Source organism: Scyliorhinus canicula, chromosome 17 (genome assembly GCF_902713615.1).
Source record: "Scyliorhinus canicula chromosome 17, sScyCan1.1, whole genome shotgun sequence".
NCBI lineage: Eukaryota > Metazoa > Chordata > Chondrichthyes > Carcharhiniformes > Scyliorhinidae > Scyliorhinus > Scyliorhinus canicula.
The window spans coordinates 88601609-88613982 of record NC_052162.1 but is presented as its reverse complement, the minus strand read 5'-3'; the positions used below and the strand labels follow the sequence as shown (position 1 = coordinate 88613982).

The window sequence follows — 12374 nt, the reverse complement described above, 5'->3', positions numbered from 1 at the left end:
GGTCACCTCCTCTTCCCCAAGCACGTGCGTGACCTGACCTGCCTGTCCCACCAGAGACCCCCTAAATAGGGGGGCCCCCACCGAAACCTCCCAAAGAGGGACACTCCCCAGAGACCCCCTAAAGAAAGAGACCCCCCTCAATCGGCTCTCCCAGAAAATAAACTTTTTGGGCCTGTTTCTCTATTGGCCGATGCCGATATCGGGAACGGCGATCGGGTGGAGAATATCTCCCAACGCCGAAATCGCAGCAGAAGTCGGTTTGATGCCGGGTCACGATGCTCCGACCCCCCACCCCTCAAATCGGCATCATTACACTGCGCGCAGTTGCAACACTGTTCGCATCTAATTACTGGGCCCACCCGTGATGCTCCGCCTCCAATGAGCCGAGTTCCCGACGGCGCGGTCCACGTGTGATCTTGACAGACGTGAGCCTGGCATGGCAGCTGTGGAGAAAGAGGGCGTATGGACAGTGCCCAACAGTCGTGCCGCTGGCCGGGCGCTTCTGCCAGGGCTGGGGGGAGTGGTGGGGGATGGCCAGGAAGAGGGTTGTGGGGTCGGGTGGACGGGTATGTACTCCTGAACAACCGGTGCCATCTTTTAGGGGGCGATCGGTGCATGAGTGGGGGGGTGCAAGAGTACATGCGGTTGCAGCTTGTCAGCCCTGCGCGTGTCCAGAACGGACCCAGTGATTCTCCCACCGTTTTTCGTATGTTCTGCGGCTGTTTCACGCGCCGCCGATGCTAGCCCCTCACCGGTAACGGGATCGTTGCGGGTACGGCACCGATTTTTCCATCGTGGAACTCCACGGCTCCTCCGTTGGCATCAGCAGGAAAGGAGAATCCAGTCTCTTGCCTGGAAGCTGAAGAGCAGTCTAGACAGGGGTAAGTGAAAAAAATTACTCACCTGGGCAGACAGCTACTGGCTCTGCCTAACATGAAGGCAGGTGATCTGCTTGAAAGAGCAGCGGATCCTCACCTCTGCAGACCAACCTTGCCGTTGGTGACTGCTCTCTACTCAGTCAACCCTGCAATGACCAGGACCCGTTTCTCAGAGGGGGTGAAGTCTGGAACTCTGCCGCTGGTCTGGGCCCTTGCACGCCTATTATGGGCTAACGTCTCCTGCAGGGACAGAGGGGGGGGGGGGGCATTGTGAGCTGCCCACTTGATGAATCCAGGGAGGGTCTATGGCACCTGGCATGTGTGGGCACCGCACCTGGAAGTGGAGGGATTGTTCTAGTGGGTGCCTGGGTGTCCTGGGGCGCATGTGCAGTGATCGGATGTGGGGAGGGTATGAGGTGCCAGCCGCTGACTTATTGAGTAAGGGGAGGGGTTGTCGGTGGTCGGGGTGGGGGGATAGCGGGAGGAACTGATGCCAGAGAGCCGGTGTTCACGTACCCTTGTGGCGAGATGGAGGTCGTTAGTCTTCTTCCTGCACTGTACAGCGGGCCTCCTGGTCTCGCCACCTGAACTGATGGTCGCTACCACTGCCTCCCAGATGGCACTGACGGCCCTGCTGCTGGTCCTCTGACCCTCTGGGGGAACAGAGTGTCCCGTCTCGCCTCCACGGCGTTGGCATCCCCAAAGCGGGGAGCAGGTCTGCGTGGTGCTGACCATGTGAGTGAGTTGTGAGGGAGGGTTTAGAAGCAGCTCCCCCTTGTTAGCGGAGAGCTGCCGGGAGCGAGTTTGGCGAACCAGCTGACGAGACAGCCAGTACCGGCGTGAGGCTCATGGGGACCCATTTTCAGCACTAAGGACTGTAAACTATGGGCTTCAATCCTGCCGGCGTGGCCTGCAGGAAACCCCTGGGAAATTGCGCCCGAAATGGCACTCTGAACTTTTTCCGTTAAATCGCGCCACTTGGCTCCGTTGGCTGGAGCTCTGCCTTAGAAATGGAAAGGGTGTTGCACGGTAGCATTGTGGATAGCACAATCGATTCACAGCTCCAGGGTGCCAGGTTCGATTCTGGCTTGGGTCACTGTCTGTGCGGAGTCTGCACGTCCTCCCCGTGTGTGCGTGGGTTTCCTCCGGGTGCTCCGGTTTCCTCCCACAGTCCAAAGATGTGCAGGTTAGGTGGATTGGCCATGCTAAATTGCCCTTAGTGTCCAAAATTGCCCTTAGTGTTGGGTGGGGCTACTGGGTTATGGGGATAGGGTGGAGGTGTTGACCTTGGGTAGGGAGCTCTTTCCAAGAGCCGGTGCAGACCCGATGGGCCGAATGGCCTCCTTCTGCACTGTAAATTCTATGAAATTTCTGATTGTCGGCAGTCACAAAGGGCATTAGCCCCTTTTTAAAGATAATGGTCCCTCCTGGTTTGGTATGAGTTATTGCTAGTCAGGGTTAAAGCCTTATCCATTTTTTAAATTGAGATAATAATTTTATTCAATAACCAGTTTGACAGAGATATACATTTTTTCCTCTGACAGGGACACCTTGGGAGTGCTCTGGGAGTCCTCTGACAGGGACTCCTACCCATCCCTAAATAATGCTCTTGCTCTTTGAGATTGCCTTGATTTTCCCCACCGATATTCTTTCACATCCTCTCTTTGCTTTTCTAATTTCATTTTTTACTTCACATCTATGTTTTCCTCCAGGCTATCGAACACTTTTTTGTGACTGTCAGGCACTTTATTTTTTTCTGCCTCATCTTCCCTGTGTTCTTTTAGATAATCATGGGGCTTAATATTCGGCGTGGAGTCATTGACTCCATACAGTGCAGAAGGAGGCTATTCGGCCCATCGGGGCTGCACCGACCCTTGGAAAGAGCACCCTACCTAGGCCCATGCCCCCACCCTAACTCCCTAGCCCAGTAACCCCGCCTAACCTTTGGATACTAAGGGCAATTTATCATGGCCAATCTCACTAACCTGCACATCTTTGGACTGTGGGAGGAAACCCACACAGACACGGGGAGAAACTGCAAACTCCACATCACATAGACAGTCACCCAAGGTCAGAAGTGAACCCCGGTCCCAGGCACGTGAGGTAACAGTGATAGCCACTGTTCCCCCTTGCTACCCTTTTTCTTTATGGGGACATGTCTGCACTATGCTTGTAGAATCTCCCTTTTGAATGCCTCCCACTGCTCTGTCACTGAATACACTTCAAATAGTCATAACCCAGCCTATGACAATCAGTCCTTGTAGAGAGGTCAAGCTGAGGACACCCTCCCTCATATCGTTTGTCCCTACCACTGTGCTATGTTGAACAGATTCGAAACAGGTCGAATACTCGATGAGGTAAACATCATCCAGGTCAAAGCAGCCAGCTTGATCGTCAGCCCCTCCACCACCTTAAACATTCTTTCCTCCACTACTGACAGAAGGTAGCTGCAGTGGATACCATATTCAAAATGCACTGCAGCAGCTCACTGGTTTCATCGACAGCATCTTCCAAATTAGAAAGACAAATGCAGCTGACATATGAGAACCTGCAAGTTCCCCTCCAGATCACACACAATCCCAACTTGGAAATATATTGCCATCGTTGCTGGGCCAAAATCTTGGAAGTTCCAAAGTCTAAGAGGAACTTGCTCAGTGCACTGAGGGGTGAGGAAGTGGGAGTCCTCCTTAATTACTCGATGAACACCCTTCCATCTCCTGCAAGACTCTGCCCAGTTGGACTGAAAGTATAATTTTTCTGAACAAATAGATGCAACTAATCTTTCCATTTCCCTATGCTTAAATCTGATGGCAACTCTACCCCGTCTCTTCGTAATAAAAGACATCTGCGGGATTCTCCGTTGGCGGGATCGCCAACAGCGCGGGTGTGGGGTGGCCGCAATGGGAAACTCCATTGACCGGCTGCGGGAACAGAGAATCTCGCTGTCGACAGGGGCGCACCCCGTAAAACGGGGCTGACAGGATAGAGAATACCGCCCAATAGATCTTGGTAATCAACCCATGACTTTCAGCACAAAAACCTTTGGTTAGATTTGTAGAGAAACAGTTATAAACGGAGTAAGCCCTGACAAGAAAGCAGTGGTTAGTTTTTTTTAAATTTTAAGCGACCCAGTTTATTCAACCCAAATGCATTAATCTCCCTGCATATGTAACAGAGAGCAAGAGAGAGAGAGAGCTCAATATGTGGTCAGCCTCACTGTCCAAGCACATTTTAAATGATTTAGTTGCAGCCTATTTTTAGAAAGCCAGATGAGCACATTCTGCAGGCTCCACATGCAGGAAGTCAATACCTGGCCCACAGCACTGGGAGAAGAAAAATCATTTTTAAGTTTTGAATTTGGTGATCAGTTTTCCCCTATCTTAATGCAAGGATTGCCACCAGCATTGAGTGGAGTCACATCAATTATATGCTTCCTGCTATTTGTCTGAGCTGCCTCAGGCAGAAAGATAAATTGATGATGTGCCTGTCAGATGGAAAGACATATGTAAACATCAGTGTCTCTCTTAGCAGAGTGCTGGAACCTAAATATGAATGAGGACCTTCTCGGCTTTTCACCCCTGAGAACAAGCGTGTGGCAATTTACCTGCAACGTGTCTCTGAACATAGCTGACCAGTATAGAAAATTAGGCATGGCTGCTCTTTTCAGATGATGTGTTGTACAGAGAGGGAAGAAGATCTGAATTCCACTCAGAGTTTGATACATACCACTTTTAACATCTTGGCCGGGATTCTCCAAGCCCGCGCCAGCTTAGAGAATCGGAGATGACGGCGAGACGGCCCACGACACCGGTCCGACGCCGGGACGCGATTCACTGGCGATTCGAGAATCACCGCCAGCCACGCGTGCGGGGTCGACGGGGTGTTGTTCGGAGGCTGATGAAAGAGGCCCCTGTGGCGATCCTCCGCGGTCGACCGGCCGGGTTCCCGCCGACGTGGTTCTAACATGGTTCCACCCGGCAGGAACTCGGACCTGCGGCCACGGTGGCCGTCCTGGTGGGGCCGGGGGAGGGGGGGGGGATCAGACTCCGGGGGGGGGGCCAAAACGCCGGCCAGGCCCGCAATCGGGGTCCACCGATCGGCGGTCGTGCGCGTTCTGGGGGGGTGGGGGGGGGGAGAACCTACTTCCACGTCGGCCCGCTGTATGGCTCCGCCATGTTGTGCGGGCCTGACGCGGCCGCCTCGCGCATGCACGGACCCGCAGCTGGCGGCCGCGCGCATGCGCAGACCCACGACCGGCAGTGCAGGGCTGCATATCGGCGGCGGTGCTGCGTTCAGCACTCCAGTGCCGTGCTGACCCGCTACGGGCCACAGAATCGCTGGGCCAGGAGGCCCATTGACATCGGTGTGAAACACTCTGGTGTTTACGCCAGCGTCAGCACGTGGCCGCGATTTTAGAGAATCCGGCCCAAGAATTTATGTTGAGTTGTAAAGCTAAAAGAACCCTGAGCCACTGTTCAGTCACATAGCACTTGCCTGTGAGCAATATCCTGGATACCTTGCCCTAATATGCAAGGTTGCCAGGTTGAGCTGCTTCTCCGGCGCAGCATGGCTGTTGGATCGCGCCCTATATTTCGATTTTCATTGTCAATATAGGGAAGGTATGGAACTGACATAGATCTTGGCATATAAATTGACCGTTGAAGCTTGAAAAAAATCCTTTCAAAAATGTGGGGATCGGGTGAGATATACATTGAAGGGGTTGGGGGGAACCTCCAATTGGATTAAAGACACTAAAAAAAAGGTAATCTCCCTCCTCCTCCTTTTTACTGACCACCAGTCCAGTGAATTGTGGCAGGCGAGACACTTCGGCTGGAAAACCCCACCCTCCAGATCACGATTATCACCATGTACTTAATCATTAGTTTTCATTATTTGATGTTGGTGGTTCAGGACCATCTACACGTGAGTTGAATGGAATTTCTGCTCAGGAACTGCTAGGATTGGTGCCTGAGGTGACCCACATAAGAATTCACTTTCCAGCTTTGATTCCTTGCATCTTTTGAAGATATGGCCCGCCTGCTTTAGTGAGATGTTGGGCGCAATCTTCCCGAAAGGGAGCAAAATCCCACCGAGAGCGGGTTTAGAAACACATGTCTGTTCAATGCGACTCATGTTGAATAAGGGGCCTGAATGGGGAACGCGTGGCTGATGTGGCACATAGCCCTATTGGGGAGCTCTGCTCGCCGGAACTTCCCGTTGTAGTAAGAGATCGGGATACCATTTTTAAATGATCTCGCCGAGGCCCCCAACAGAATCCTCGACCTCCCACCTCCCCCCCCCCCCCTCCCCCCCAGCTCAAACACGATATGGGATGGTCCCTGGTTTACCCCCAACCCCGCCTCACCCCCAACACCCACAGTGGGCAACCCTGGCCGGATTGTGCGCTTGTGCACAGAAAATGCAAGCTTGGCGCCTTGGCAGTGCCAATCTGGACCTTGGCAGTCCCCCTGCCAGTGCCACCTGCGCACCTTGGCAGTGCCAGGCTGGCACCCAGGTGGCACTGTCAGGCTGTCCAGGTGGCACCAGTAGTGTGCCAGGGCACCACCCTGCCCGTTTCCCCTTGGAGACCACGATTGCCATTCCGTCTGGTCTCCATTTGTGGCGATCACTGCTGAATGGCGCTCGTCCGAGGTCTCTGAGGTGAAACGCACTGCCAGGGTGCCAGGCTGGCAGTGCCAAGGGCCAGGGAGGCATCAGCAGTGCCAGGGTGCTACCTGCCCAGATACCAACCACGTGGGGATCTCCCATCGCCTGGAAGATGCCCCCCCCCCCCCGGCCCCAAGTGTCATTCCCCCTGGTCCCCGTTTGTGGGTACCAGTGCTAAACAGCATCCGGTGGGATCTCCTCAGTAAGGCTGGTAGATCGCAGGAGCCGGTTAGATCTGGCAGAGGCACATTGTGGAAGGGACCCAGGTCGCCACATCTTGCAAGGTCTCACTAGATCTCGCGAGGTGGAACGACCATTGGGAAACCCAATTCCGGCAGGATGCAGCCAGTAAATCATGCCCAGAAACCGAAAATGCTAGAAATACAGCGCAAATCAATTTCCCGCTGCATTGAGAAAAGGCAGCTAATGCAATATTTGAGGCAAGGATGGGTATGTTGCATGTTGAGCATTGATTTTATCTCAAGATCCTCCATCGTCTCTGTGCATAGATTTGATTAACAGCTCTGTGCTCAGAAGGTTCATTAACCTGTAATATATACAAGAAGCTAAGAGCACTTCATTTCAATCAGATCAACCATTGAGGTGACACAAAATTATTTTTAAGCATAGGCACTGGTATAAAAATTAATGAAAGTTTAAAGGACTAAGAATCTGACAATGATTTATTTTGGGCTCCAAATAATTTAATGCACTGATGAAAGTTAAGTGTCGCTCATGTTTTCTTCTGTTAAATTTATTTGTTCCTGTGCATATTTCTTTTTTGCAATAAATTTGTCAGGAGGCTAAAAATATATGGTTCCCTCATCTTTAAATCAAGAGCATTAGGTGAGTATTCCATACAAAGTTTAGTAGACCAACAATAAATGGCTTGATCATCTGTATATATATGTATGTGCCTCTATTAGGGGATGTACAATAGTACCTGCTATTACAGGTTTGTCGGTAAGCCCCTGCATAGTTTGTTGGTAAGCCCCTGCCGGCTAGCTTCACCCACAGGGAGCAGTATAAATATCCACGAGGTCTCCTGAGCTGCCAGTTTACAGCTCCACTTGAGGGAATAACATCTCACGGTAATAAAGCCTCTTTTGTACCGTTTCGTGTTTCTGTGTGCAATTGTTAGCACATCACAACCCATTTTCTGGACGTTTAAAGATTTTTCAACACCAGTTCATAGGAGGCACAGGCTGCATTTAAAAGTTGCCACCTTCTGGGAACAGGAACAAACAGTACTGGGAGACTCGGAGCCAATTTTAAACCTGTGTAAGTGGTTAGATCCTGAATGAGTTCAAATCTCTCCAAATTACTTCCACAAATTTTAATTCTGCAAAGGACTGAGTTAGAATAGAACACAGCACAAAACACCACTGGACTTCAATGGTGTTTCAAAGAATACTCATTTTACAAATTAATGTAGGAAACTATCAATGAGAAACAAATTGCAAATAAAATTGTCTTCCTTTGAAGGTTGTGGCATTTTTCTATTAATGCACAACCCTTTCCAAGACAAGCATAACTAATCTAGCTGTCTCAGGAAATATTTCTGGCTGGATTACAAATCACTTATGCCTGAGTGCAGGAGTAACATCAGAGCCTTTGAACAATCAAAATAATTGACCATGAAGAATGGATATAAAACTATATATACATCAACCAATGTGTCAGCTTGCATCTAACCCTTCTAGCTCTTTCTAGCTTACAAGCTGCTGGAGCATAGGCTGATTCATGAACATATTCTGAATCTTCTGATTCATCTTTCGTACAGAGACAGAGCTCCAGATAATCGTGAATGAAATCCCGTTGAAGCATCATTTATTGATTTCTGACTTACGTTGTAGGTGCCTGATGTTTTGTTCGATCAGGCATTTGTCAGTGACTGTACATCCTTCAATGTGTGCATGTGTTGCAATCACAGTTATCAAACAACCAACATATATGACTAATAAATTGTTGTGTTAATTGATGGGAAATAAACGGTAGCACAGTGGCGCAGAGGTTAGCACTTCTGCCTGAGGTTCTGAGGACCCGGGTTCGATCCCGGCCCCATCTGTGTGGAGTTTGCACATTCTCCCCGTGTCTGTGTGGATTTCACCCCCACAACCCAAAGGTGCAGTGTAGGTGGATTAGCCACGCTAAGTTGCCCCTTAATTGTAAAAAAATAATTGGATACTCTAAAGTTATTTTTCAAAAATTATGGTAAATGAAGAAATTATTCAATGAGGTGGTGCTAATGGGTTGAAGGGCAACCAATCTCAATCTTTTTCTAGTGATATGGCTACTCGATGTGAGTAACACTTACCTGTTGCACGATAGTTGTTAGTTCCAGGCACAGCTGAACAATGTTATTTTTTAGAAGTGAGTATTCTGTCACACTAACGAATGGAGACCTAAAAACACAATGAAGAATAATTAATTCTAATATTGCGGTGGTAAATCCTTCTTTCACGTCAGAATATAATCGGATCCTTACCAGCTAGAAACACTAACACACCTTATTGCCTGTGAAAATATAGCACCCAGGACAGAAATAAATTACAATTAACTTCACATTTCGTAGAATCATAGATTCTTGCAGCACAGCAGAAGCCAATTGATCTATTTTGCCTGTGCTGGCTCTTAGAAAATCCAGTTAGGTTTCGTCTCACACCCTGGCTTTTGTCTGTAATCCTGTAAGTTCTTATGCTCAAGGACCTGTTCAATTCCTTTTCAACGTTATTCATGGAATCTGGTTTTGCCCGCTTTTCGGGTAGAGTTCCAAATCGTGACAATTCTCTGAGTAAAATCATTTCTGCTCTTCTCCCCTCTTGATCTTTTGCCAATGATTTTAAATCTATCATGTCTAGTTATTGACCCAGTGACCAGGTGGAATAGATTCTCTCTGCCTTCTCGATCAAAGCCTCTCGTCATTTTGAAAATGTCTACTAGGTCAACTTTAAACATTCTCTGTTCCAAGGAAAACAGTCTATACTTTCCAGCCTTGCCTCATAATTGATGTCCCTGGGCGGTGTTGTTTTATGCTGCTTCGGATAACACAGGCTGCTACTTGATGCAGTCTTAACTAAAGGATGCTCCAGACTCTGAAATGAGTTCAACGTGTTTGTTGAACTATTAACACAGTTCTCAAATGAGTTTGACTCTCTGCTAATCTAACTGTATTAACTCAGTCTGCTTGTACCAGCTTGCTCTAAGCCACGTGCTGGGGATGTGATGCTGCTGATCAACCCTGTCTAAATCTCGAGATGTTTGTCTGTGGAAAGAGGCAGGGTGCGAGTGCCTCATCCCTTTATACTGTTTATGTCATGCCCCCTTGTGGTGATGCCACCTCTGAGTGTCCTGACTGCCCATTGGTTGTGTCCTATTCTGAGTGTTCATTGGTTGCATGTTTGCATATCATGACAGGTGGCATGCTTGCACAGTGGTTAGCACTGCCAGCTCACAGCGCCGAGGTCCCAGTTTCGGTCCCGGCTCTGAGTCACTATCCGTGTGGAGTTTGCACATTCGCCCCGTGTTTGCGTGGGTTTCACTCCCACAACCCAAAGATGTGCAGAGTAGGTGGATTGGCCATTCTAAATTGCCCCTTAATTGGAAAAAGTTAAAAAATAATAATTGATGTCCCTCACTCCTGGTATTTGAAAGAATTACTCATGGAGTGTGCGCATCGTTGACTAAGTTGGCATTTACCGCCCATCCCTAATTGACCTTGAGTAGGTGGTGGTGAGCTGCCTTTCTGAACCGCTGCAGCCCATGTGGTGTGGGTACACCCACATTGCTATTCGGGAGGCAGTTCTTGGATTTTGACTTTGTGATAGTGAAGGAATGGCGATATATTGATAGTGAGTGGCTTGCAGGTGAACCTCCAGGTGATGGTGTTTCCAAGTATTTGCTGACCTTGTCCTTCTAGATAGTAGCGGTGGTGGGTTTGGAAGGTGCTGTCGAAGGAGCCTTGCTAAGTTGCTGCAGTGCGCCTTGTAGATAGTAAACACTGCTGCCGAAGTATGTCGATGGTGGAGGGAGTGAATGTTTGTGGATGGGGTGCCAATCAAACAGGTTGACCTGTTCTGGATGGTTTCGAGCTTCCTAAATGATGTTGGAGCCGCGCTCATCCAGGCAACTCACTGCAAGGGCCACTACGTCAAGTTCACGTTTGGCGATACCTATAATAATCCTCACCCACGTGATTCCCAGCCCAGAGGACTGGAGTATCTGGTGCTACACTTGCTAAGTGGATGCAAATGGATCATTAGGACGCATTTGCATCCATTAGCATTCTCCAGCTGGTGCACGGGAATGAACCCCGATTCCGCCGCCAGCAGGGGGCCGGAGCATAGTGGTTGGTTTGGCACCTGGCACGAACTTCGATTTTGGCCGAACACTCAATTCTCCACCCGATCGCGATCCATGTTGTCGGTATCGCATGGAGGAGAGCCCAGTCCATTATCAACCAAAGTTTTACACCAAGCCATGTAAGATATTATAATCTGGTCAAAGATATATGTTTTGAGTTGTGTCTTAACAGAGGAGAGAAAGTTAAAAATATCAGAGGAATTTTGGAAAATTATTCCAGAGTTTTGGACATACACAGCTGAAGGAGATTCAAAGGATATCTGGGGTGTGTAAGAAGTCAGAATTGGTAGAAATCTCAAAAGGTTGTAGCAAGGTGAAGACGTCCTCTTTCGCTCCTGACTGGAGGGCCCTTTTTGAAAATGGACTGGTCACCTAAACCAGCAACCACTTCCACCTGAGTCCAGCTCAAGGAGTAAGTTGCAGACAATCAGCCAGTAGCTGCTGAGGTCAGCCACCAATGCAGAAATGAAAGTGGAGGGGAGATAATGCACAATATTGCAGAGTTGCAGGAAGGAAAGGTGTGGAGATGAATTTAAGGCTAGAGGAGACTGCTGAGATAGGTTTGGGGAGAGATCAAGAGAAGATTTGAAGATGTGGGTGCGGGTTTTAAATATAATGGGCAGCTGGTCGGGTTGCCTGTAATATTCCCCAGGTGACGTACCTGACCGTCCCAACCTGTCTGTAATTTTACATGGTGCGGGCGAGACCCTTGCCCCAATTGCGGCCCTCAAGTGGTCAATTATTGGTGTGTATGGGCCACTTATTTCCTGGCCTCAAATCTGAGGCTGGCGGGAGGGGTTCAGGGGCACAGGTGAAACCTGACTGGTCACCCTGCACAGGCCTCAGGTGGGAAAGGAGAGCGCTTCCCTCAGTTGCCCCGGCAAGTCCCGAAATCCAGAATCTGGGGATTGCCTGTAGTCCCAAGCTGACCATTTAAGAGCTGCAAGCCAGATTGGCTGGCATCTCTGAGGCAGGATAAATAGGACTTAATGCTGGACTAGGTAGACAGCTGAGTTTTAGAGTCATTGTAGTTTATGGAGCACTGGTAGGCAACCTAGGCTAGTGAGTGGACTGCATGAGTGAATATAGAACATACAGTGCAGAAGGAGACAATTCGGCCCATCGAGTCTGCACCGACCCACTTAAGCCCTCACTTCCACCCTATCCCCATAACCCCTTCTAACCGTTTTGGACACTAAGGGCAATTTATCATGGCCAATCCACCTAACCGGCATGTCTTTGGACTGTGGGAGGAAACCGGAGCACCCGGAGGAAACCCACGCAGGCACGGGAAGAACGTGCAGACTCCTCATAGACAGTGACTCAGCGGGGAATCAAACCTGGGACCCTGGCGCTGTGAAGCCACAGTGCTATCCACTGTGACACACCTTCACCTCAGTGGGCCGCAAGATTGAGATTGGGCACGTTCACTTACATGCCAAATATCTCATAATAAGTTACAGAAGA

General features: G+C 49.5%; 1 protein-coding gene across 6 annotated transcripts in view; it reads right to left on the bottom strand.

The window, feature by feature from the left end:
• Positions 1-12374, bottom strand: part of si:ch211-26b3.4 (connector enhancer of kinase suppressor of ras 2) — an 824630-nt gene that overhangs the window by 490601 nt on the left and 321655 nt on the right. For all 6 annotated transcript variants that reach the window (XR_005457712.1, XR_005457711.1, XM_038775303.1 and 3 more), the window contains exon 4: positions 8863-8950. Coding sequence is in view for 4 of the 6 variants with exons in the window: in XM_038775303.1 (XP_038631231.1) it covers positions 8863-8950 (88 nt within the window). In the remaining 2 variants the exon portion in view is untranslated. The remainder of the gene's footprint in view (positions 1-8862; positions 8951-12374) is intronic.